The following is a 27,571-nucleotide window of genomic DNA, read 5'->3' as shown; positions in this document are numbered from 1 at the left end:
GGTCTTCAGGATTACTTGAAAATTAATTGAAGAGTTGGAGAATGGTCCTCCAGGAAAGGAATTTAATAGCCCTCTCCTAAAGCAATAGTTCACCCCAAAATACGATAGCTTTGTGTGAGGAGAGGACCAAATTTTCAAAAATATGGAACATAAAGCATTTATGCTTTATGTTGTCAGTTGGTTCTTCTGTACCTTCTGCTGTGCAGTGACGTCAAACCTGGCTTGAAGCATCTTGACATGCAAAGCTTGAATGCATGAAAGAATGTTCCTGTAGCTGAACTGGTAGAGCATGGTGCTAGCTACACTGAGGTCATGGGTTTTGATTCCCAGCCAGGGAACACACATAGTGGTTATTGAACTACTCCTTGTAATTATTTTTTTTATTAAATCTTACAATAACAAAGAAAAGCAAAACATATATATATATATATATGTATATATATTTGTCCCCCGACTCAAAGTATGACTGTCTTGCCCTGAATAACCAAAACTCCACTTTCCATGACAAAATAGTATTATATCTGTATTTCAATCAGGTCAGTTCTCTGAGGCCATCAGATGACATTCGGCGCTTCAGCTCTGCCTCTGCACTTTTAATATTCCCTTCCAACTCCATGAGTTCTCGTGCCTGGGATCTCTTGATGAATAAGGCATACTGTATGATCCGGCCCCTAAGAACCACCTTAAGTGCCTCCCAAGCCACACCCACAGAAGATAATGAAGACCAGTTGGTCTCCATATAAACATTGATTTCAGTCTTTAACATTTGTTGGAAATCATTAATTTAGCAAAATGGATACATTAAAGCACCAACTATATGATTTCTTTTTCTCCGTATGTGGCAACACTTCTAAACTCACCAGGGCGTGATCTGAGACTAAGATGTTTCCAATTAAACAATCAACAACAGATGAAATGAGGGACTTAGATATAAAAAAAAAAAATCTATTCTAGAATAAATCTTATGGACTGATGAAATAAATGTATAGTCCCTACAAGATGGGTTCAAAAGTTGCCAAATATCTGCAAGACCAAGATTTTTACACATCCTGTGAAGCGTCAATGTTGCTCTAGGGGGCTTACACACTTTTGTTTCACTATGATCAAGGACTGAGTCCATCAATAGATTAATGTCTCCTCCCAATATTATATCATAAGGGGTGCCAGTGGCTTGCAACATCCCTTCGAGATCAATAAAAAAGCCCTGATCATAAACGTTAGGTGCGTAAATATTAGCCAAAACCAACCTTTGCCCCTGAATTTCTGCTAAAACAATAATGACTCTTCCTATTTAAGTATAAATCCATTATACTTTTAAATGAATGAATGAATGTTACATTTATGTAGCACTTTTCTGGTACTACACTCAATGCGCTTTACATAGTGAACAGGGTACTCTCATCAACCACCATCAATGTGCAGCATCCACCTGGATGATGCGACAGCCACCATAGTGCACCAGTACTCTCACCACACACCAGCTGATTGGTGTAGAGGGGAGAGTAGAGTGATACAGTCAATTCATGGATGGGGATTATTAGGACGCCATGATTGATAAGGGCCAATGGGGGGAATTTGGCCAGGACACTGGGGTTACACTCCTACACTTTACGAGAAGTGCTCTTTATGAGAAGTGCCCATTTTTAATGACCAAAGAGAGTCAGAACATCGGTTTAACATCTCATCCGAAAGACGGTGCCTTTTTACATTATAGTGTCCCCATCACTGTGCTGGGGCGTAAGGACCCACATAGACTGCATGGTCATTTTGGATTAAGTGGCTGAGAAAGCGGCATCTCATGAATAGTGTTGAAAGTAACCATAGACGTGTATGTGCTGTGAGGGGGTGAGAAAGAGACAGGCGTCAAGCCTCGGAGAGGCATTTATTGAAAATAATACTAAACATAAAATGTCCAAAAAGAGGGAATAAATAGTGTCAAGGGGGAATGGTGGCATCCTCATGGTGAAACGGGGCTCCGTGAAGGGCGGGGAATGGCCCAGACGTGAGCGGGGTCCGACAGCCTGTCTTCCCAGGCCTGCGGCAGGTGAGAGGGAAAGGCGGCCGGGCCTCTAGCCCATCGGCAGCAACGTGTGCAGTCCACCCTAGCGACACATCTAATTTGCACCGAGGGTCCAGGGAGTGGGTCCGCGATGCATCTAACTTGGCCGAACCCTCCCCGCTCTGCTCCTAAGCCTGCAAGGATGCCAGTGTGTGCACACACGGAGAATAGAGCTGGCTCCCATGGAGGAGACACACTCTGCATTTATTTGGTGGTGATGAGCAGTGATGAGGCTAAATACAAATTAGGTGTGTCTCATTCCCCGCTGCTCAGACGTGGCTTATTAATTTTGTACCTTTTCTCCTGCCCAACTCCCATCGTGAACCAGGCTGAAGGACGGCCCATAGAGGCGGGGCGATGATGACGAGAGTAAGGGGTGGGTCATTCCACCACATTCCCCCCCTCCCCAAGCGTCGCCCAGTCGGAACCCCCACCCATGCTTATATCCGGACACGGATTCCAGAGCCGGAGGTTTACCCTCCTCACCGCCCATGCGGGAATGCTACTTCCTCAGCCAGGCCCTACGGTTGGAGTGGGCATATGGGGGATACCTTTCCGGGTCAGCTCTCCCTCTCGCTCACACCCGGGTGGGAACAGAGAAAAACACATATTAATATGACAGCCTCAACCAACTGCTGAGTATATGATTATTAAATGCCACTTAAACATTGGTGCCACTGGAAGGCTGTCCTCGTGTTTTCTCAGTCCCACTCCAGGCTTTCCATCTAACCAGTAAACGAGAGGAGTGACGTCACCGTGTTTTTTCCAACTGTGCCATCTCTGCTCACACTCATCCTCAGCATCTCCACCACTGTGGCGGGGTGAGCAAGAGACAGACATAGTGGGTGTGGTTTCAAGCCTCAGAGAGGCATTTATTGAAAATAATAATAAATATAAAATGTCCAAAAAGGGAGAACAAATAGTGTCCAGGGGGAATGGTGATCAAATTAAAGGGGAATCTGGCATCCTCATGGTGAAACAAAGCTCTATGAATGTTGGGGAAATTTGAGCAGGTGTGAGCGGGATCCGACGGTGGCACACGCTCCCCTCCTTGGTCTGAGGCATCCAAGTGAGAGGGGAGACAGCCCGGCCTCTAACCTGTCGTCCGCAATGCGTGCTGTCCTCCACATCGATGCATCTAATTCGCACTGGGGGTCTGAGGACGGGGTCCAGTGACGCATCTAACTCGGCCAAACCCTCCCCGCTCTGCTCCTGGGCCATCGAGTATGCCAGTATTTGCACACATGGAGAATGGAAGCCGGCTCCCTGAGAAGAGGCGCGCTCTTCGTTTATTTGGCAGCGGTGATGAGGCTGAACACAAATCAGGTGTGCCTCATTCCCCTGCTGCTCAAACGTGGCTTATTAATTATGCGCCTCTCCTCTTCTCCTTCCAACTCCCATTGTAAGCCTGGCTGAAGGACGACCCTCAGAGGTGGGGCGATGATGACGAGAGGGAGGGGCGGGTTGTTCCACCTTAGTGCTGATCTAGAAAAAATGTTTGTGTGTTTCATGACCCTTTAAGGAAAATGCGTTCTCACCTCCTGCCCCAGGGTAAAGTCCACCAGCACCACCTGGCAAAGTTCCAACGCCACCTAAACCAGCTCCAATACCTGACAAAAATACATAAACACTGAATAAGCCGGATGAGTAAATGATTAACAGTTTTAAACTATTGCTTTAAAATGAAGTTGGTTTTGGGGGATCAATAAGTAAAATGCATTCTCACCTCCTGCCCCTGGGTAAAGTCCACCAGCACCACCCGGCACAGCTCCAACACCACCTAAACCAGCGCCTGCACCTGAGGAACCACAAAGGAGAAACACAAAGTCTGAGTAAAAATTATTTTATTTTGCTTTGTTTTTATCTAATGCAGTTTTCTCATTACAAATGTTACAAATCATATTTTTTAATCGAAAAATGAACATGAATTTCATTATGTCTTATTATTTGGTCTCTGAAAGCAAGGAAATCCTTTGTAAAATATTCTTTTGTAAAATAATATTTTATTTTTATTTTATCATTTTACATTTTAAAAATCCCCAAATCAACTTTCTGTTTATTTTGGGGTTTAAATTCGATTTTGTATTCCAGATATTCACTGTTGACTCAGATTTTTGGACTGAATCACAAGCATTATGTCTTCATTGTGGCTTGAGCTTAGGTCATGTGACTTTCTGAAAATCATTTGATAAATTAATACAATGTTGTTACAGGTGAAGGAAGGTGAAGCATTGTGATTTATTACCATATTTAGCAGCTTTGGCCTGTGCAGCAGAGAACCCTAGAGACCCCATACCTACATCCACAGAGAGCACATCATTGGTCATGCATTTGTGCTGATGTCATCAATGCAGCACGTGTGTGCTGTTTGCATCCATGTAACATGAACTTAGTGTCTATAGTGCATTGTGATTATTAGAATGTGTTTGTTGAGATATAACACACCAGTCCCAGTGGGATAACCCGGCTTGGAGCCAGCTCCTCCTTTCCCACCAGGTAGTCCTGCCCCTCCAACAATGCCCCCGAAACCTTTGGCATATCAGGTGAGAATCAGCATGCAAGCTAAAACACATTAAATACAAGGGATTCTGCACATGCTGTACTCAAGAGGCTGCTGCTATAACCTACCATATGGAAGTTTACCACCAGAGTATGGAGACCCTGCACCTGTTAAAACGTGATGGTGTAAAACTGTTATCACACAATGTACAATCATTATTTTCAGACATATACCAAAATGCTGTTATGTTCCCTGCTTAAAGCAGCATCAAGTGGTTTACTGATCTTAGTTGGTCACCAAGCTAGCTCACTGGTCAGGGTGGTTTGGTTTGATGGTTTTAGAGGGCTTTGGGGCACTTAGGTTTAAGGGTTAGGGGGATTGGGGATTGGGGATAGGTTACCCTCAGCTGTTCAGGCTGGGAGTCCAGCAAGCTGACCAACTAAATCAGCTGAACACCAACTTGGTAGGCTGAGGGACCAGCTTAAATCAGCTGAAACCAGCAGGATTGTCAAATATATTACATATCACAGCTATAATATAATGAAATATGTGTATCAATATAAAAATACAAGAGGAACAGCATCCAAATGATCTTCACAAATGAAACCAAGTTACTCTAAAAATGATAATTTTCATTACCACAAATTATTTGTCACATTATATCCTGTTTTTGTCTGAACAAATGAGTGGGTTTGGTGTTGAACTATGTTCCAGTAGAGGCTCACAAATGAATATCGCAATCAGTTTCTCCTAATATTACTGGATGCGTTCCTTGTCCATAATTAAGTTTGATAGCGCACTGATGTCTTTCATTTCAAAGCTCCAAATGGAAACATTAACAAAAATAATTTTTAGCTGTGACTATGAAAACTCTATGAACTCTGTCAAGACATTTTCCTCATGAGGAAGACCCTCCCAGAGAGCGAATCGTCAGTGTGGTGTTAGTGCTGGAAACAAATTAATTGAAAGCTTCAACTGTTAAACCTCCATGTATAAGAAATCACACAACATTTCTATGCACTGAAGAAAAATCAACTTCAAATACAGATGAAAAGCAATGTGTAAGCAATGATCCAGTATAGCTGTGTTACATCTGGAGCAGTTGATGAAAGACATTCTTAATTACTTAATAGCTGTAAAACTACAATATGCATTCAATCGCCAAATGCTTCTTTTCAAAGAGAGGTGAAGCTGGGCTGAGCATGCTTTGTGCAGTCTGATCAAAAGATTCAAATATTCTACCTGGGGATTTGGGAGATTTTAGGGGGTATCCATGAAATAATCCTTGCTGCAGTGGTCCACCATATGGTCCACGGCCTCCTACAGTGAAAGCAATGATTATTAGTGTTGTGAATCCTATCAGATTTCAAAATACTTGGAAGTCTAAGACTGACTGAAACAAGTTTATCATCCACAATACCAAGATATATTGATCATTAATATTTTTTAAATAATGCAAGCTGCTTATTTATGTTCTAAGAACATGAATTAGTCTTTAAACAATGGTACTAACCAGCACCTGGTACTAGTCCTTGCCCTCCGGCAGCAGCTGTGGAAGAAATTCAGACAGATAACACGCTTTATATTCATAATTGTCTCATTACAATGACGTGATGTCATTGAGAATATACCTGATTTAGGTTTGAGTCCAGTCCCTGTGGCAACCCCAGGAAGAACTCCCTGCCCATTGAAGCCTGCAGTAATGTGAATCCAGTTTATCAAGGACAAACAAAGGCTGCATGTGCAATTTATACATTGTATTTTATCCAAATAACTGATTGCCAGGCCTGCTTTAAATCTGTACACAAGTACAAGTTGCATTTTCAACACTGCCCTAGGGGTTCTATAGCAGGCATTAGTGTAAACTGTCTTCTTCTACAGTTTTCTTTTTCAGGTCTACTGCAAATTAAAACCTTAATTACGGAGGTTAGACCCCCAACCCCCCTCTTTCATTTGGAACCTGAAGGTAACTCTATTACTCCATTGAGTACTGAGGTTTGCTACTGCCACAGTACAACAAAAATGCACATTAGGTATGCACAGTGTGACTGCAAACTTGCATTTGTATCTTCATTTGCAGACTTGCGTTGAGTGTTTCTGACCTAAGAGTGTAGCGTTAACACATTTACAATGTTTAAATCCACTCTGCACATTATAACATATGAACAGAGGACTATAACACACCTTGTCCAGGAACAAGTCCTCCTTGATATGGTCCAGGAACTCCCACTCCTTCAAAAATGAGATTGAATAAAGGGAACTGTCTTTTGATGTACAGTAATGCATATAGTCACAAATTCACCTTTGCACACCCACACTTACCTGGCACTGGAGCTTTTCCGGCCTTTGCAGCTTTCCCCCCAGGTCCAACCCCACCAGGGCCCAGTCCTTGTACACCAGTTTGAGGAATGACTATAAAATCAAATCAACAACTCTTTAAATATACTTAACTATCACTGCAGACTAATCTAACCATGTAAAGGAAGTTGCTATAATGTAAATATTGGTCACTAAATATATACTGTATTCACTGCACCTGGGAGACCAGTACCGGTTCCTCCTGCACCCGGCCCTGAAGGAACACACACACAAAGATCACCCTTCTGAACAGGCCATGTTTAGCTGGTTTATGTTGATTTTGTGTTGGTCTAGCTGGTGGAAGGATCAGCAACCAAAGCACAACATACGCTGATCTTTTCAAGAGGGCGAACCCATATATTCAGTCACATGTATAAAAACATTGGGCACAAAATTAGACTTCAGATATTCTGACTTGAGATATCCTTCGTCAGTGATTTAACTTGCCCCACTTGCTCACTCATTTTGTGACTCAAGCTGTCCAAACTGAATTCAGGGTCTGGAAGCTGATGTTTCATTCTGTTCATTTATTTGTTTAACTCTTTTCCATCTGATATCATACAAAGAAGAACAGACATTGCATGCTGCTTTGAGATTGTGCCAAGGACATGCTGAAGTAATGTGTTGGCCTTCATTACAAGCAAATCACCAGCGCGACTTCCCAGAGTGGACATGTTTGTTGATTTGGCACATGATCATAGGCTCCTTAATTCAACTTCAAGCCAATTGGAGTACCATGAAAAGTGTATTACCCAGGCGATCACTGACACACTAAGTTATTTGTTTAGGGTCGTATAAAAGGAACATGTATGTTTTTATGAATGGTTCCTCTGAGAATGAGTTCTGCCCTAACCTACTTTTTCCACTTCTGATTCATTTCGATTCTTCTCTAAAGATGTTTGCATGCATTTATAATGTGTTTGTGTAAACAAAAATAGTTGAAAACAATAGAATGAGAAAAGACATATATAGTACCTTTAGGGAGCTTTCCACCAGCACCTGAAATAAGACAAACAGCCTTTGTAAAAAGTCTATTTTGTTACGTAGCTATTCAGAAAATCAAAATGGACTTGAATGTGTATAGACTATGTTGAATGCCACCTCCGGGTAGACCTCCTCCAGGTAGACCACCTCCAGGAAGGCCTCCTCCAGGCAGAACTCCTCCTGGAAGACCTCCTCCTCCAAAGCCTAAAGCACACACAAAGAGAAAACATCATAATCATATGAAGTTAATTCACTGCACTTCAACCCTTGGGCTAATGACTTATGGTTGAGCACCTGATTTAGCAGGTTTCAGGCCTCCAGACACTGGGTAGAATCGCCCTGTACCACCATAAGCACCATAAGCCCCATAACCACCTGGAAGACAACACATAATTAGAAATTCAGAAAAACCTATTTGTGCACAGGAGAATTGTCCTGCTGGCTCAGAAAAGGGCCCCCACAAACAGTTGCTACAACGCTGAAAGCCCAAAAATCTCTTGAATGTCACTGTATTTTGTAGAATTATGTTTTATCCTAACAGAAATGACTGAAATAGCCAAACCCATTGGTTAGAAGAGTATGTCCATTTACGTTTGGCCATCTTGTGTAAATATACTTGAGCAGAAATACATTACTAACATACTACATAGCTTAGCACCATCAGACTCTACACTTCCATAATATTGGATAGTGAAATAACAAGGACAGGGGTGATATCTAATGGCAGGATGTGGCATATCAGTCATAACAAATGATGAAGATCTACCACAACCCCTTAATGCTGTTGACTGCAAACATTAGATGGCAAGGGCTGGGTGGGAAAGAAGCAGAGAGAGAGAGAGGCATCCGATGCTCGAGCAGATATTTTTGGCCAGGTAAGCTAGGAGTCAGGCTTCATTTTGAAAAGTATTACTTCATTGTGTCCTCCTTCAACATGGAAACCCTAAACAAATGAGGTCACAAAGTTTGCATTCTTTCTTTGTGAGAGAGGGAGGAATACAGGAATGGCAAGTATGTGCAATGAAATGCTTTGCTTGTCAGTCATACTTTTGCCTTGTTGCCATTATAAATATGAGAGTAAATCCTCCTTAATCCTGGTATTCCAACTTTTGACAAAAGAGAAGTAGGATGAGGAGGCCACACATTCTTGACGTTTCACATTTCTTATGTTGATTTGGATAAAAGCCACAACACTCAACAGAACATTGCACCGGTTGTATAGAGTGGAACAAGCACCTTATTTTGGCTTGTAATAGATGGTTACAATGTTTTTGTTTACAAAAACAGTTCCAACATTTTGCAGTACTTAGATCACTTAAGATGTCTGGTATGAGCGAAAGGAAGGTCCCCAGTTTCTGCCTCAAACAGCATGCCTGTGGACCACCCACAATTTTTAAGGACCGTCTGATGCATATCCCTGTTGTAAAAACAGCTCAAATTAGCCTAAGCTTGTTTACTTGTCTTAGCTTGTTTAAGCTGGTCTCCCAGCCTGCCCATGCTAGTCTAACTGGTCTCCCAGCCTGACCAGCAGAAAAGTGCCCCAACTGACCAGGCTGGAGGACCAGCTAAGACCAGGCGAACAGCTTTTCAACAGGGATTGCACACAAAAATGGAAGAACTTTCTAAAATCATGAGTTTAATTCATATTGTCTGTTTCAACATAACCTCCATGTTTACAATTAAATTTCACAAAGTGGTGTTTACAAGGCACCAGGTTCAAACGATGAGTAAGAACTAATCACAGAATTTACCAAAGTTTGCCGAAGGGGCGAGCTGCAGCGGAGCTGGTGCAGTCACCACAGGGGGACGCCCATGGCGATGAGTAGATGGGGTGCGGGATCTTGAGCCGCGCCGGGGCAGGATATGCCGGATAGCCTCCGTCTACTGCTCCACCGTCGAGAACTGCTGGGCAAAGTCCTTGACGGTGTTGCCGAATAGGCCAGCCTGGGAGATGGGGGCAGCAAGGAATCGTGTCCTGTCGGCCTCACCCATCTCGACCAGGTTGAGCCCAAGGTGGCGCTCCTGGACCACTAATGTGGACATCGTCTGCCTGAGAGACCGCACCATGACCTCCATCGCTCGGAGAGCGAGGTCGGTTGCCAAGCGCAGTTCCTGCATCAATCCCGGGGCGTAACTACCCTCGTGCAGTTCCTTTAGCGCCTTGGCGGACTTGCAGGAGAGCCATGGCATGCAGGGCGGAGGTGGCTTGTCCAGCGGCACCATAGGCCTTGGCCGTCAGAGATGACGTAAACCTACAGGCCTTGGACGGGGGCTTTGGGCACCCGCACCAGGTGGCGGTGCTCTGCAGGCATAGGTGCACCGCAAGCGCCTTTATCCACCGGGGGATTGCCGAATAGCCCTTGGCCGCCCCACCATCGAGGGTAGTGAGGGCGGGGAAGCTGAAAAGTTCGGGACCGGGCAGTAAAATGTGCCTCCCATGAACTTGTCAGCTCTTCATGCACTTCCGGGAAGAAAGGAATGGGGGCGGGGCGTGGCTTTGAGTGGCGCCGCGAGCCCAGTAACCAATCTTCAAGCCGCAAGGGTTCAAAGAAGAGCAGAGGGTTCCACTCTAGCCAATGCTCGCAGCTGCCTGGGAAAGCATGTCGTCATCTCCGCGTCAGCCTGTGACTGGGCAATTGTCCCTGAAGGGAGGAGCCCAGCTGAAGCCTCCGCGTCCGACTGGATGAGCCCGCTCTCTGATGCTGCGCTCGAGAGCTCATCACTTTCGCAGGCTCCAAATAAGAGGTCGAACTTGCCGTGAGACGAGCCGGTGGACTCATCCGGAAGCCCGATCGGGGCAGACGAGCGTGCTGGGGAATGGGAGGTCCGCGGGGGGATACCCGGCGGAGGCGGTCCCATTGGGGTCCCCAGATCGCCCCCAGTGCTAGCCATGCTGGCCTCATACCCGTGGGTAAAAGTACAGAGGCGGGGAGCCTCTGGGGTGGCTTGCTTTCTTACGAAGGCGAGCCGCGACCGCATCGTTGCCATGGACATGTCCTCGCAATGAGAACATGACCATCCACAAATGCTGTCTCTGTGTGAGCAGTGCCCAGACACAAAAGACAGCGATCATGACCGTCAGAAGGCGAGAGATAATGAGCGCAACCAGGAATAACACACAATCGGAAAGGCATCTTTAAAAAGATGCGTCTTTAAAAAGACGTTCCGTGTGTGCCGCTCTTTTAGAGAAATATACTTTTTTAGAGAAATATACTCTTTTAGAGAAATATACTCTTATTTCTGCCGAAGCGCCCAGGGGCATTCTCTGCATTGCACCAGTGCAGAGGGGGGAGAAGCCGCTGAAATGCACCGTCAGATCCAGCAGAGGTGAATGAACAGTCGTGGGAATTCAACTCAGTGAGTGTGACCGTTCGGCTCCGAAGAGAAAATCTGAATGAGTGGTTGCATACCAGCTCCTTTTATACCCGTATGTCCAGGGGAGTGGCATGCAAATACCACTCGCCAATTTTCATTGGCCTTTTATCAAAGACCAGAGGTGTATCCGGCTCCCAAGAGTGATCCCTAGTGTCACTACATCAACACAACGTCGAGTGAGTGACAGACAGGGAACCAGCTAAAACTAGCCTAAGCTAGTTAGTGGATCTCCCAGCCTGGTCAGGTTGGTCTGATGACTAATTTTAGATGGGATTTAGGCACTTTTCAGGTGGTCAGGCTAGCAGGCAATGGTTTAGTCCTTACAGCTAAACCAGCTAAGCATCAGTTTAAACCAGCAAAGACCAGCAAACCAGCTTAGGCTTTTTTCTTTTTTTCTTCTTCTTCTTTATTTTTAAGCAGGGTAGTGCCATCAAATCTTTAAACACTACTCAAGAGCTTTATTTGAGGCACTAAATGGCAAATAAACTAGACACACATGAGCAGAACTACTGTATATATTCTGCTGTTCCTGAGTTATGTCTGTGAAATAACATGTACTTACAGAGCTGTTCAGGTTGTAGTACAAAAACCCGTAAATTCGCATTTTCAAGACATGGGTTCCCTCTGGAGTTTTATATTGGTTTTTATAATTGCAGTTTTGGATTATATGTAATACATTTTGTAATTTCATATTTATTTATTTATTTTTCACTTACTAGCGAAGGCAGGAAGCTTTTTTAGCACTAGTGCAACAAAATGTATCAGGTGAGTAATTAATGCTTCATTTATTTTATCAACCTAGTGCGGCCACAGATAATGATGAGAAATGTAGTTTTATTGCAAATGCTTGTTGCGGCATAAACCAGCTAATAACCAATAACAATCTGCTTCTGCCATGATCCATAAATCGACACACCACCAATTCAGAAAGCCGGGGCTCAAAGTTTCCCCCTCATAATTATGAATTTGTGGTGGCCTTCATGTACACTTAACTCATAAATACGATCATTCCAATATGACTTGAACAAACCATTAGGACTGTGGTAAACATTTACTGAACATTTTGGACATTTTGTTCTACTGCTTTAATTACATACAGTCATACCCCAAAAGTGAATTTTGAAGCCACCATGTTTTTTTAAAAAGTATGTTGCTAACAAGTTGCTAGATAAGGGTCGTGTTCATAATGCCATGCTACCATACTATTACTATTTTTGCCATACATGAATATGAAAAAAGCAGTACAATTAGTATGGGTAATATGCCATTCCAAACTCGGCCAAGGACAGTTGCTTGGATCTCCGTCTGAATGCCAGACATCTCGGCCTGGAGGAAGGAACACCTCCTTCAACTCAACCTAGAGAAGACCAAGCTCCTCATCATGTAGATTTGCACTCTAAAACATTAGGAAGATATGGCCCTTCCTCTCTGAACAGGCCACACAACTACTTGTTCAGTCTCTTGTCATATCTAGACTGGATTACTGTAATGCTCTTCTAGCCGGCCTTCCTGTATGCGCAATTAGGCCTCTGCAAATGATCCAGAATGCAGCAGCATGGCTGGTCTTCAACGAACCCAAGAGAGTGCACCCATCATTTTCTGTCTACACTGACTGCCAGTTGCTGCATGTATAAAAGTTCAAAGCTCTGATGCTAGCATACAAAAGAGTATCTGGGTCCATGCCAGCTTACCTCCAAGCATTCTTGCAGAGCAACATTGCCACCAGAAGCCTGCAGTCTGCAAATGAGTGGCGCCATGTGGTACCAACACAAAGAGGCACCAAATCACTTTCCTGGACTTTTAGCTTCACTGTACCTCGATGGTGGAAAGATTTCCCCAACTCTATCTGTGAAGTACACTCCCTCTCTGTCTTCAAAAATCGGCTAAAGACACATCTTTTTCGTGAGCACTTGACCCTACATTCATGATAATTATGATAAATAAATAAATAGAAATCTTACTCCACTCTAATCTTGTCCTGGGCCTTGTTTCCCAAAAGCATTGTAATTTATGTAGTACTTGAAAATGCATGTAGATTAACGAGTGCTCTGGAGTAATCGTACAGCACTAAGAACATCGAAAGTACACAGATTTATGCAGACACCTGCAGGAAAATCTCGAAATTACACCTAATACAATTTAAATACCTATAGCTACACTTTATGCTCATTTAATATCAGTATACATATGTTTTATTTTATTATTATTTTTAACCCTGTAGGCAAATAATAATAATAATAACAATAATAAATGCAGAAAATGGTTAGTCAGTATTGGATGAACAGATAAATTAATAAGTAAACAAATAAAGTTATTTGTGGACTAGTTGGTAACAACAAAGTGGTGGCATGATTGTTGCAGAGAACTGTAAAAATTACAATCAGAGAGAGAAAGAAAAATGTCAATAACTTGATGCGTTTACATTTAGCTGACACTTTTATCCAAAGCGATTTACAGTGCCCTGATTACAGGGACAATCCCCCTGGAGCAACCTGGAGTTAAGTGCCTTGCTCAAGGACACAATGGTGGTGGCTGTGGGGATTGAACCAACAACCTTCTGCTTACAAGTTCAGTGCTTTAGTCCACTACACCACCACCACTCCTGATGCTGTGCATGAAAATTGTCCGTATAGTATACTGGCTCCACATCCTCTTCTCCTCTTCCTCTCTGACACCTAAGGGTGCTCTCACCCACACCATGTGTTGTGTAGTACCGCACATGTTGTGTGGCATTGCTGTTACCATTATTACTTTTGGGAGTAAAGAGCAGATCTCCCTTTGATTGGTGAATGTCCCTAAAGCACAGCTTCCACATGTCTCTTTATTTTGCACTCTGCATTAACACGGTGAACCTTGTTATTAGGGGTCCAAGTACCGAAGGTGCAGGAACCCTATTGTATTTGTTCTGATTTTCTTATTATTTTTCTTCTTCTTCTTTTTTTCTGCTCTAAAATTGTCTGGGCATCAGAGACTGTAAGTCATAGAGATTCCAAACTTGGCAGGATGGTTTCAAATGCCCCCCACTACTGAGGCGTACAGACACACATCCCTCAGACACTAGGTGGTGCTATTGCGAACAAAACAAACAAATATCACATTTTGGGCCATAAATCTTGAACTGTAAGGGCTAGAAACAAAATTATTTTTTCCTCTGATTCATTGAACAGAATTTTGCTCTGCCCCTTCATTTTCCCGCTATTTTTAGATTGTTTGAAAAAAAATATAAAATGAACTCGTCCTAGGCCATTTGCCCGATCAGAACCAAACCAGTGCAGAATAATTCAGCAGAGTCCCAATATGAAAAGTTACAAAGGAATTTTGATATTCTAATTTATCATCAAATGGTACGCCAAAAAGTTGGTAGTGGGCATATCCATTTTACTAAAACGGTTATAACTTATCAACGGATTGAGGCATTATCACCAAATTTGGTAAACATATGTATGGGCTCATGCTGAGGTCACACAAAAATATTGCATACCTTTGCCTCTTGGTGGCGCTATAATAATTAAAGAACTAAAAATGGCTGTAACTATGGAACCGTTGATTTGATCAACTTGAGTCATTGTCCAAGGTGCCATCAATGAGCACAGTCACATATCTTTAAAAATCAGCTTTCAGCAGCTTTTATATAGGGTTAAATAAGGCCAATCGGAACTAAACTTGGTATGCCTATTTGTCTCTTGGCCCAAGAGGTCTGTGCAAAATTTGACAGAAATTGGCCACCTGGAGGCGCTATTGCATTTTACATGCATGTAAATTGTTGTATATACCGCTGTGTTTAAAAAAGAAACACGTTATTCAGACCATGCTGTAAACCTCCTCATTCTAAACAACTTCGCCTTAAGCAGCATTGGTTTGAAACAAAACGTTCAATAAATATTTGAGATTATTTTAAAAGATTACTTTTTGAACTAGTCGTAGGCCGTTAGCCCGATTGGAACCAAACCAGTGCAGAAACATTCTCTGCAGTCCCAAAATGAAAAGTTATCATTTGAATTGTAAAATTGTAATTTATCGTCAAACGGTATACCAAAACATTCATAATGAGTGTTGCCACTTTTACTAAAATGGTTATAACTCTTGAACAGATTGAGAAATTATCACCAAATTTGGTACACTTATGTATGAGGTAATTCTGAGGACACACACAAATATTGCGCACCTCTGCCTCTTGGTGGTGCTATAATGGTTAAAAACAATAATGGCTCTAACTATGGAACCGTTGGTCCGATCGACTTAAAATTTTGCATGCAGTTTATTTGTCCTAGGTGTTACAAAGTCTATGAGAACAGTCGCATATTTTGAAAATCATGGCCGCCATCGACCAGTCAGCTTTCAGCAGCTTTTATATAGTCAATTTGTATAATTTGGCATCCACTTGATCATTTCTGTCAGTTCTGATTATTTTGGTTATTTCTTCACATGTGCTTGGACCCCGATGATTGCCGCTTGCGGCTATATTATTCAATTAATGCTTGTCATTATCAGGACCATACACAGGGCCTCCGCTGTCTTCACTGATCCTGGAAGCTTTAATCTCGACCCACAGAGCAAATTTTGAAAATGAAATATTAAAATTCACTTCTGATGAATGAAGCAGTGATTGTGTAAAAGAAATATATAATTCTTCACAAAACGATCGCAAAACAAAATGAAATTATGTGGTGAATTTAGTTGTACATTAAAGAAAATATTTTTAAATATTTCCAGTGAGGTAAATTGCAAACATTTTTAAAGTTACATACAAATATAATGAAGTTGCAATGATGAGTAGCACTATACGGCCATATTTCAGCACTTCACGTTTATAGACAGCATCTCTCTTAAGTAGCACTTAAAGTATGTCCTCACACATTCATGTTATGTGCAGTTTTGGGAAATGCACATAAAAAAACGTTTGTAATATCGCTCGTAGAAAACGCTATTAACCGCTAAGATCAGTCGTTATTGGCAAACAAGGCCCTGTCTAGTACTTTTCTGAGACAATTGAAACTTTGTAATGCAGCTCTTTTTATGTAAAAAAATAAACAACAAAAAAAAAACAAAAAAACAAAAAAACAACATAAAAAGCAATAGGAAATTCTAGAGGGAACCCATAGCAAATTAGCCTTCCTGGTTTGCCTACAAATTGACATCACAGCTCTATTACTATTGGATGGACAGATGTGTTATTATTAATGCTGTAATAATAGCTGCTATGCTATTATTTGAATGAATTTTTCCCAAACTGATCTATTATTGAGGTAAAATTAAATCCAGATAAACCAAAGTCATTGGTAACTTTACATATTGTTAAGACAGACCCTTCATGTCTTAGTGGGGAGTTCTTGGACACAGTCAGATCAAAAGTGGACCAGACTTTATACCCATAGTCTAAATTCGAACTATTCAAGACTAGGTCCCAGCTAGCAAATCTTGACATTCAGAGACTTAGTTCACTAATATCTTAAGATAGATCTGTTGATCCATTAGTTGCTTTGTGCATCTAATCTCCACAGATATATCAGTTAGAAGGGCTCTCAGACACAAGGATCAAGCACCTAGACAGGTTTGTCTGCCATTAGTTAATGATGCACTCCCTTGGTTTCCCGTGTCAGACAGCTAACCTCCCTCAAGAATTCTGAGTACTGCTCAGGCACAGCAACTCTTCCTGATGAACGTCAAGACAGTCCAAGAGCAGCTGTGATATATTACTGTCAGCACGCTCTAGCTTTTTCCAAAAAGCTCAAGGTGCACTGAGGTTATCACTATGTATCTCTGCCCACTCACACAAACTTAAGCAGGAGGACAGAAGAATAGGCGTTTACTCTTTTGAATGGATGGACATGAAAACCACTGCTGTGAAGTTTAAGCTGGACAGATTTGTCACCCCTCTGATTAAGAGACAACCTGTTGCCCAGACTAAAGATGAAAATGAACCTCAAAGATCCTAGTTCCGCCTGTGGTCAAAGGATGTTTTTTTTTGTTGTTTTTTTTTTTTTTTTGCCAAAATAATAATCAGTATATCAATAATCAGTGATGATCCCGAGGCCTACATAGATCTTTTCGATAAAACTGTAGAGATGTGGAAGTGGCCTCCTGAAGAGTGGGCGGCCCACCTGTTACTGCTACTCTCTGGGGAAGCACAACTAGTGGCCCAACAACTTCCTGCCGCCAGCCTCCTCGAATACAAAGACCTGAAGAAGACCATCGTGCAACGGGTTGGCCATAGTCCTGAACAGAACCACCAGTGCTTCAGATCCCTGAAATTCGGAAGGCACGGCCACCTGTTTGCTTTTGCACAACAGCTCCGGGATGCCTGTTGGAAATGGTTGCTGGCTGGGGGAACCCACGGCACTGTGGAGATCATCGACCTGGTGACACTGGAGAAATTCATCTCCCTGCTTCCTCGGGGGATGGCCGAGTGGGTCCAGTTCCACCACCTGGCATCATTGGAGGAGGCCGTCCATCTGGCCGAGGACTACATGATGGCGTTTCCGGGAGGCAGCGAACCAGAGACCCTTTCTTCTCTCTCTCTCTCTCTCTCTCTCTCTCTCTCTCTCTCTCTCTCTCTCTCCTGCATCTCAACCCCACCCCTCTCACCCCTCCCATTTTCATCCTGTTCCGGCACCCTGTAGGTGGGGAGGAACCCCACCCAAACCCCTTCGTCGATCAAGGGGGTCCTTCCCTTTGTCTGTGTCCCCCACTTCTCCTGTCTCTCTCTGCCCTCCTCCCCAGGTTGATGGGACCGCCCCCACGAGTGTGGTAGAGAAGCCTGGGCCGGTCTGTTGGGGCTGTGGGGAAGCCGGGCACTTCCAGGATCAGTGCTCGGCGATGGATGTGGCGACATTGGTCCAGATCCCTGAAGCTCTGCAGGCCGCCCCCGATCGGGCAGGGACGTATCGTTTACCGGTGAGTCTAAAAGGGGATACATATCAAGCTTTGGTGGATGCAATTATTAGTACCAAAGAGCTGTCGGGAAACCCTCTTCCAGACGGCTCACCATAATCCAATGGCTGGCCATCTTGGTCATGGAAAAATGCTCAACCGAATAATGCCCCTTTTGTTTTGGTTGGGCATTCATGGGGATGTTCGCAAGTGGTGTGCGGTGTGCCGTGAATCCACCGGCCACCCCAAAAGTGCCACTGTACCCTCTACCGCTAATCGAGGTCCCCTTTGAAAGAATTGGCATGGACCTCTTTGGGCCATTAGAACGGACCGCACATGGGAATCGCCTTGTATTAGTTCTGGTGGACTATGCAATGCGATATCTGGAAGCAGTGCCCCTGCGCAACATCTCAGCACATAGTGTTGTGGAGGCACTCTTCAGAATTATCTCCTGAGTGGGGATTCCAAAAGAAATCCTCACTGATCAAGGCACTACATTTATGTCATGAACACTACACGAACTGTACAGATTATTAGGCATTAAATCAATTCACACCAGTGTTTACTACCCACAAACGGATGGGTTGGTGTAACGATTTAATAAAACCTTAAAAAACATGATTCGTAAGTTCATACACGAGGATGCTAGAAATTGGGATAAGTGGCTTGATCCCCTGTTATTTGCAGTGCGAGAGGTCCCATAAGCCTCCACAGGGTTTTCCCCATTCAAGCTGCTGTATGGGTGTCGGCCGTGCAGCGTGCTCGATGTCATACGGGAAGCTTGGTTGGAGAGAACTTCCAACAGTAAGAAGGAAATTCAATATGTTCTTGATCTTAGAGCAAAACTCCACACTTTGGGTCAACAAACACAGGAGAATTTGCTCCAAGCTCAGGAACGTCAAAGCTGACTGTATGACTGGGGCACTCGACTACAGGAATTCGTACCAGGAGATACCAAGTGCTTGTATTGCTGCCCACCTCAAGCTCTAAATTACTTGCCAAGTAGCAAGGTCACACGTGAGTAGGAGATCTCGATTATGAGGTTAGGCGAATGGACAGGGTGGGGCATGTCAAATTTACCACCTCAACCTCCTAAAATCGTGGAGAGAGGCGGTCCCTGTGACCTTGGTGACTGTAGTCCTTAGATTGGGTGGAGCTCGTGCTGAAGGTGACTCTCAAACCTAATTCATTCACCCCGGTCCCACCTCTCACCTTCACAGCTCACGGACGTGGCCAAGTTGCAAGTGGAATTCGCAGATGTGTTCTCGCCTCTCCCCGGTCGCACAAACCTCAAAGAACACCATATCGAGACCACACCGGGGGTGGTGGTTCGTAGCCACCCCTATCGCCTTCCTGAACACAAGATAAAGTTTGTTCAGGAAGAATTGGCAGATGGTTAATAAAACCACAGCGATCGCGGCCTGTCCGAGGCCCTAGACCAAAAAGGAGGGGAGACAGGTTCTGGGGCTGGCTGGCTACTACCGAAGGTTTGTGCCCAGTTACTCTGACGTCACCAGCCCATTGACTGATCTTACTAAAAATGGTGTCTGGTCCAGTGGATGGAGTCATGCCAACAGGCTTTTACATGCTCCTAATCCCCCCCCTTTATTTTGCAGATGGATGTATCTGACAGAGGGCTGGGGGCAGTGCTTTCGCAGGAGGTGGAGGGTGCAGTACATTAGTTGTAAGCTCTCATGTAGAGAAACTAAGTACAGTACCATGGAGAAGGAGTGTCTAGCGATCAAGTGGGCCATCCTCACTATCCGCAACTACCTGCTGGGGTGGGCCTTTACCCTCTGTTCAGATCACACCCCACTCCAGTGGCTCCACCACATGAAGGATAGCAATGTGTGGATCACCCGTTGGTACCTGGCACTTCAGCCGTTCAAATTTGAGGTGATCCACAGACCAGGGGCGCAGATAGCTGTGGCTGACTTTCTCTCCAGAAGGGGGGGGAGAAAGTATACTACGCATACTATGAGAACTTGACACATTGACCAACTTTGTATTGTCTAATCAATGCTTTATTCATCTGCCAATAAAATCTGTATTATATATTTATTGTAGGCCCCACGTAGTATATTTATAAATATTTCAATTATTATGCATTTTTTTATATGAATTATCTTTATTTGGGAGCCTTTCTCACAAAATAATGATGTACGTGTTTAACTGTGATTAATTTGTGTAATTATTTGACGTGTCCTGTAATTAATTCAATTAAACATTTTAATCGATTGACAGCTTTACTTACTTTACCTACATTTCTGCAAAATAATTTTAGCATGGCTCAATGTACATCTCACAACAGTTTCCTGGTGAAATAAACACTAGAGGCACTACAATACCAATGACTTTGATTCACTTTCTCACAAATCACAAGTAAAAAGACAGATGGTCAGTTCATAAATACTTTTTGCTCTATTCCTCACACAATGCTATCTTATGACATCTAAACATTTTTACTATAGTGTATAATTCAAACATAGCTCAAGTGTTGCATTTGTAATGCAAAGGAATGGGGTATGAGTCCTGCAGAGCACTTGAGTTGGCATGTGTCATACAACCCCAAATATGAAAAATGCTAATAATAACAAAAATAATTTGTAAATGATTTGTAAATTATATTCATCCTTTACACACATTATATTATGTTGTTTTATATGATGTTTATATTATGTTTTACCTTGTGATCCTGCATCTGTGTGGAAAGGCCTGAAAAGCATTACCAAGTATAGAACACCTCCCCCTCGCTCTGTAAGGAGTCAACTAATGGCTGATGAACTGAATGTGTTTTACTGCAGGTTTGAAAAGCCCAGTCTCACACCCTTCCCCGCACTGATCTTCACGTCACTTCACACACACCAAAAACTCCTGGAAATCACAGGAATAAATGACTACAGACCTGTCGCTCTCACGTCTGTGGTCATGAAGTCATTTGAGAGACTGGTTTTGGCCTACCTGAAGGACATCACTGGACCCCTGCTGGACCCCCTTCAGTTTGCTTACCGAGCAAACAGGTCTGTGGATGATGCTGTCAACATGGGACTGCATTATATCCTGCAACATCTCGACAGACCTGGGACTTATGCAAGGATCCTATTTGTGGACTTCAGTTCAGCCTTCAATACCATCATGCCTGATCTTCTCGCAACCAAACTGACCCAGCTTTCTATGCCCACCCCAATCTGTCGATGGATCACCAGCTTTCTGACAGATAGGCAGCAGCTAGTGAGACTGGGGAAACTCACATCCGGGACCCTCACTATTAGCATTGGTGCTCCTCAGGGTTGCATTTTCTCTCCACTGCTCTGCTCCCTGTACACAAATGACTGCACAGCAAAAGATCCCACTTTCAAGCCCCTGAAGTTTGCAGATGACACCACGGTCATCGGCCTCATCCGTGACTGTGATGAGTCTGAACATGCTCAAAACAGTGGAGATGATAGTGGACTTCAGGAGAAATCCCCCCAAAGGTTCCTGGGCTCTACCATCTCTTTTAGGACCTGAAGTGGGACACCCACATAGACTCCATTGTGAAAAAGGCTCAGCAGAAGCACCACCTTTGGCTCAACCTGGTTGAGATGGGTAAGGCCGACAGGACACGATTCCTTGCTGCCCCAATCTCCCAGGCTGGCCTATTCGGCAACACCGTCAAGGATTTTGCCCAGCAGTTCTCGATGGTGGAGCAGTAGACGGAGGCTATCTGGCATATCCTGCCCTGGCGCAGCTCAAGATCCGGCACCCCATCTGCTCGTCACCAAGGGCGTCCCCCTGCAGTGACTGCACCGACTCCGCCACAGCCCGCCCCTTCAGCCCGGCCCCGGCATGGAGCCCACTGCAGGAAGCAGACGCCACCCGTCTCGCGGCCGCCCAAAGGCTTCAAAGCGCCCTTGAGACGGGCGACCCAGGGACGACGAAAACCGCTGCTCTGGAGCTGGTAAGCAGACCTCTCCATCTTTTTGTTACCTTTGCATTTAATTGCGCTGCATGCCCAAGTGGCTGCAGTACTCAAGAGTTCAGCAAGAGCGGTTTCCTTGTTCCCTGGGTCATGTATCTGATATGCACATCCGTCATCACGACCACCGTCCACCACTCTATTTGGCAGGTTTGGTGCTCCAGTGGCGGTCTGCTGCCCCTGAGTGCCCAGCTGTGGCACAAATCCACCCCCGATGTGACAGTCTCTGCGGGTCACAAGGAGCCAGGTAAGTGCTTTGATGTCCCTAGACTCAGCACAGCCACGACATGGTGTGGCACCTCGAGCTCCGCCCTGCCACGAGGCCCCATCTGCTGGTACGTCTGACGACGTTGTCCCTTTGGTCCCCCTTGTGCGAAACTTGGATGCATGGCTTGCGCTTTCCAATCCGTCGTGATGGCTGGTCCGGACTGTCCGACTCGGCTACGCGATTCAGTTCGCCAGGCGTCCGCCCAGGTTCAGCGGTGTCCACTTCACCTTGGTGAAGGACGAAAATGCTGCTACCTTGCGTGGAGATCACTACCCTCCTACGGAAGTGCGCGATAGAACTTGTCCCTCCGGCCAAGATGAAGAAGGGGTTTTACAGCCCTACTTCATCGTACCAAAGAAAGGCGGTGGGTTGCGGCCAATCTTGGACCTGCGATTACTGAACCGGGCACAGACTCCCGTTCAAGATGAGGAAGCAAAAACTCATTCTGGCGAGCGTCTGGCATCAAGATTGGTTCACGGCGGTAGACCTGAAGGACGCGTACTTCCACATCTCGATCCTTCCTCGACACAGACCCTTCCTGCGTTTTGCATTTGAGGGTCAGGCATATCAGTACAAGGTCCTCCCTTTTGGCCTGTCCCTGTCTCCTCGCATCTTCACGAAGGTCGCAGAGGCAGCCCTTGCCCCGCTAAGGGAGGTGGGCATTCGCATTCTCAACTATCTCGAAGACTGGCTAATCTTAGCTCACTCTCGGGACATGTTGTGCTCACACAGGGACTTGGTGCTCTCACACCTCAGCCGCCTAGGGCTTCGGGTCACCTGGGAAAAGAGCAAGCTCCTCCCGGTTCAGAGCATCTCTTTTCTCGGTTTGGAGTTGGACTCAGTCTCTTTGACAGCACGCCTCTTGAACGAGCTTGCCCAGTCGGTGTTGGTCTGTTTGAAGGCGTTCAAACAGAAAACAGCGGTTCCACTGAAATTTTTTCAGAGGCTTCTGAGGCATTTGGCATCCTCAGCGGTGGCCACCCCGCTTGGGTTGATGCATATGAGACCGCTTCAGCACTGGCTACAGACTCGAGTCCCGAGATGTGCATGGTGCCGCAGGACACATCGCATGGTCATCACGCTGGTCTGTCACCGTTTTTTCCGCCCTTGGACCGACCTCTCGTTTCTACGGGCAGGTGTTCCCCTAGAACTGGTCTCCAGGCACGTCGTGGTCACGACGGACGCCTCCAAAATGGGCTGGGGTGTTGTTTGCAATGGACACGCAGCCTCCGGCTTGTGGACGGGCCTGCGACTGCATTGGCACATCATCTGCCTCGAGTTGTTGGCAGTTCTGCTCGCCCTGCGGAGGTTTCGGCTGTTGATCCAGGGCAAGCACGTTAGTTCAGACAGACAACATGGCAATGGTAGCATATGTCAACCGCCAAGGCGGTCTGTGCTCTCATTGTATGTCACAACTCGCCCGCCGTCTCCTCCTCTGGAGTCAGCAGCACTTCAAGTCGCTGCGAGCCACTCACATCCCGGGCAACTTCAACACTACAGTGGACGTGCTGTCACGACAGGTTACCCTCAGGGGAGAGTGGAGACTCTACCCTCAGGTGGTCCAGCTGATTTGGAGTCGATTCGTACAGGCACAGGTGCACCTGTTCGCCTCCCAAGAATCCTCCCTACTGCCCGCTCTGGTACGCCCTGACCGAGGCCCCACTCGGCATAAATGAGCTGGCACACAGCTGGCCCCTGGCATGCACAAATATGCATTTCCCCCAGTGAGCCTACTTGCACAGACCCTGTGCAAGGTCAGGGAGGACGAGGAGCAGGTCATCCTGGTAGCACCCTACTGGCCCACCCAGACATGGTTCTCGGACCTCACACTCCTTGCGACAGCCCCCCCTGGTGAATTCCCCTGAGGAAGGACCTTCTTTCTCAGGGACAGGGCACCATCTGGCACCCGCGACCAGACCTCTGGAATCTCCATGTCTGGCCCCTGGACGGGACGTGGAAGACCTAAGTGGTCTACCACCTGCAGTGGTAGACACGATCACTCAGGCTAGGGCCCCCTCTACAAGGCGCCTGTATGCCTTTAAGTGGCGTCTGTTCGCTAAGTGGTGTTCTTCCTGATGCGAAGACCCCCAGAGATGCGCAGTCGGATCAGTGCTTTCCTTCTTGCAGGAGAGGTTGGAAGGGAGGCTGTCCCCTTCCACCTTGAAGGTGTACGTTGCCGCCATAGCAGCACACCATGACGCAGTCTACGGTAAGTCCTTAGGGAAGCACGACCTGATCATCAGGTTCCTGAGAAGCACCAGGAGGCTGAATCCCCCCAGACCACGCCTCATTCCCTCATCGGACCTCTCCGTAGTTCTTCAGGGTCTACAGAGAGCTCCCTTTGAGCCTTTGCAGTCAGCCGAGCTTAAGGCACTCTCCTTGAAGACTGCCCTCCTGACTGCTCTCACTTCCATCAAGAGGGTAGGAGACCTGCAAGCATTCTCTGTCAGCGAAATGTGCCTGGAGTTCGGTCTGGGCTACTCTCACGTGATCCTGAGACCCCGACCGGGCTATGTGCCCAAGGTTCCCACGACCCCTTTTAGGGACCAGGTGGTGAACCTGGTGCGCACTTTACGCATCTTTTTGGATCGCACACAGAGCTTTAGGATCTCTGAGCAGCTCTTTGTCTGCTTTGGTGCACAGCGGAAAGGAAGCGCTGTCCCCAAGCAGAGGATCGCCCACTGGCTCATTGACGGCATAACTATGACATATCACGCCCAGGACATGCCACCCCCAGTAGGGCTACGAGCCCATTCTTCCAGGGGTGTAGCAGCCTCCTAGGCCCAGGCCAGGGGTGCCTCTCTAACAGACATTTGGAGAGCAGCAGGCTGGGCAACACCCAACACCTTTGCAAGGTTCTACAACCTCCGGGTGGAACCGGTTTCATCCCGTGTAGTGGCACGCAATACAAGCGGATAAGCCTGGGATAGCCGGCCGGGTGTATCACTTGCACATAGCGCCTTCCACCTCCTTTTGAGCTGAAGATGTGTGCCATTAATTCCCTTTAGTGTTCACAAGTTTTGTTCCCTGGTTGACTTCCTCTGAGCCCTGTGGCAGTCAAGTTTTCGGAGAGACTCGCTGCCGGCCCAGTACATATGCTAAGAGCCCTGTTCTGGGGTAGGTGCTCCGCATGTGGCAGTTCCCTGTAAGGCTAACCCCATGTGATATATATCTTCCGCTAATTAGTTTCCCTGTTGGCAAACTGCGTCTTCCTTGGGCAGAGCCCCTCTGCCCCAGTCTCCATATTTGTAGTAACTCCTCCCCCATTGGGTAGGATCTACCTTGAAGAATCTCCACATGGTCGGAAAGACCATGTGACGTATTCTTCCACTTAAATATCCCCCCCTCTCTTTGGGCAAGGTGTGGTCTCCGCTGTGTCTTCCCCTTGGGAGGGACACCCCCCGACTAGACCTGCCGGCCCAGTCAGATAATCCCCCTTCTTTTTTAGGGAGTGAAAATAGAGAAGGGGAAAAGAGGCCACGACTGGGTTAAGCCTGTCTCTATCTCTTGAGTAGTCGACTTGTCCCCAAAGGGCCGTTCGACACTCATAACTATGTTGGGGGAGGTTACGTGTTGACCTGGTGTGCTGGCTATGAGGCACACAGTAGTCTGCCCACCACACACCGCCAGTTCACGTAACACAGTTCAGCCAATTGTGGTGTTTCGTATAGGGACCCCTAGTGTCACTACATCGACACAACGTCGAGTGAGTGACAGATAGGGAATGTCATGGTTACTTGTGTAACCTCCATTCCCTGATGGAGGGAACGAGACATTGTGTCCCTCCTGCCACAATGCTGAACTACCCGCTGAAATGGCCGGCCCTTATATCGGCTCCTCAGCATAAAACCTGAATGAGTGGTTGTATACCAGCTCCTTTTATACCCATATGTCCGGGGGAGTGGCATGCAAAAACCACTCGCCAATTTTCATTGGCCTTTTATCAAAGACCAGAGGTGTCTCGGGCTCCCAAGAGTGACCCCTAGTGTCACTACATCGACACAACGTCTCGTTCCTTCCATCAGGGAACAGAGGTTACACAAGTAACCATGATGTTTTGGTCTGATTAATCCATATTTCAAATAATTTTTCAAAAACAGTTGTTGTGTCCTCCGGGCCAAAGAGGAAAAGGACCATCCAAGCTGTTATCAGCGTCAGGTCCAAAAGCCAGTGTTTGTATGGGCCAGGGGTGTGTCAGTGCCCATGGAATGGGTAACTCGCACATATGTGAGGGCACCATTAATACAGACAGATATGTAAAAATTTTGGAGCAGCATATACTGCCATCCAGCACCGTCTTTTCCGGGGACATCCTGGAATTTTCAGCATGTCAACTTCAAACCACATACTGGCCGAATAAGCAGAGCATGCGGGTGCTAGATTGGCCTGCCTGCAGTCATGACCATCTCTAATTGAGAATGTGTGGTGCATTATGTAGCGCCAATGAAGACCCAATTGTGCAGCTGAAGACCTGCATAATGGATAAATGGGGGAAAATTCCACTTTTTAAACTTAACAAACTTGTGTCTTCAGTGCCTAAATGCTTAATAAGTGTTATTAGAAGAAATGGGGATGTTTCACAGAGGTAAACACTTGACTGTCTCAACTTTTTTGGAGTGTGTTGCAATCATCTGATTTGAAATTACTGTACATTAAAAAAACAAAAAAGGTAAAACACCATACAATGTTTAGTTGTAGTGCTTTCAATATAGCAAAGGGTAAATATAATTTACAAATCATTCCTTTTTGCTTTTATTAGCATTTTTCATACTGTCCCAACTTTTTCGAAATTGGGGTGGTAGAAGCACCACAAAATGACATGGTTGCTTCAAAAATGTAATTGTTTCATCTCACATTTGCTTTTAACACTATATATATATATATATATATATATATATATATATATATATATATATATATATATATATATATATAATATTTATTTATTTATGTTTTTTTTATTTATTTTTTTTATTTGTGTGTTTTGGTCTAAACATTCTTAAATCAAGATCAATAAAAAAAAATTGCAAGTTTAAGGTTTAGGGTAAGAAGGTAAGTTTTGATTACTTACCTCCTTAGTCGACATTTCACCTCATAACTGCCACAATACCTCCAAAGAGCCATGTAAATTCATTTTGCAAAAATGTTGCCAAAGTCAGTTTTTTTTTTTTTTTTTTTTTCATGAGATCAGGATTGCAT

At 45.2% G+C, this 27,571-nt stretch overlaps 1 protein-coding gene across 6 annotated transcripts in view; it reads right to left on the bottom strand.

The window, feature by feature from the left end:
- Window positions 1–27,571, bottom strand: part of LOC127429792 (elastin-like) — a 123,322-nt gene that overhangs the window by 59,873 nt on the left and 35,878 nt on the right. For all 6 annotated transcript variants that reach the window (XM_051679000.1, XM_051678998.1, XM_051678999.1 and 3 more), the window contains 14 exons: window positions 8,196–8,276; window positions 8,019–8,105; window positions 7,893–7,916; window positions 7,096–7,131; window positions 6,882–6,971; window positions 6,744–6,791; window positions 6,191–6,253; window positions 6,073–6,108; window positions 5,802–5,879; window positions 4,688–4,726; window positions 4,505–4,588; window positions 4,305–4,355; window positions 3,786–3,857; window positions 3,598–3,669 (listed from right to left, as the gene is read on the bottom strand). In XM_051679000.1, coding sequence (XP_051534960.1) covers window positions 3,598–3,669; window positions 3,786–3,857; window positions 4,305–4,355; window positions 4,505–4,588; window positions 4,688–4,726; window positions 5,802–5,879; window positions 6,073–6,108; window positions 6,191–6,253; window positions 6,744–6,791; window positions 6,882–6,971; window positions 7,096–7,131; window positions 7,893–7,916; window positions 8,019–8,105; window positions 8,196–8,276 — 861 coding nt within the window. The remainder of the gene's footprint in view (window positions 1–3,597; window positions 3,670–3,785; window positions 3,858–4,304; window positions 4,356–4,504; window positions 4,589–4,687; window positions 4,727–5,801; window positions 5,880–6,072; window positions 6,109–6,190; window positions 6,254–6,743; window positions 6,792–6,881; window positions 6,972–7,095; window positions 7,132–7,892; window positions 7,917–8,018; window positions 8,106–8,195; window positions 8,277–27,571) is intronic.

This window comes from Myxocyprinus asiaticus, chromosome 39 (genome assembly GCF_019703515.2).
Source record: "Myxocyprinus asiaticus isolate MX2 ecotype Aquarium Trade chromosome 39, UBuf_Myxa_2, whole genome shotgun sequence".
In the NCBI taxonomy this organism is placed as follows: Eukaryota; Metazoa; Chordata; class Actinopteri; order Cypriniformes; family Catostomidae; genus Myxocyprinus; species Myxocyprinus asiaticus.
Note: the sequence above shows the minus strand (reverse complement) of the source record. Positions and strands in the feature narration are given on the sequence as shown.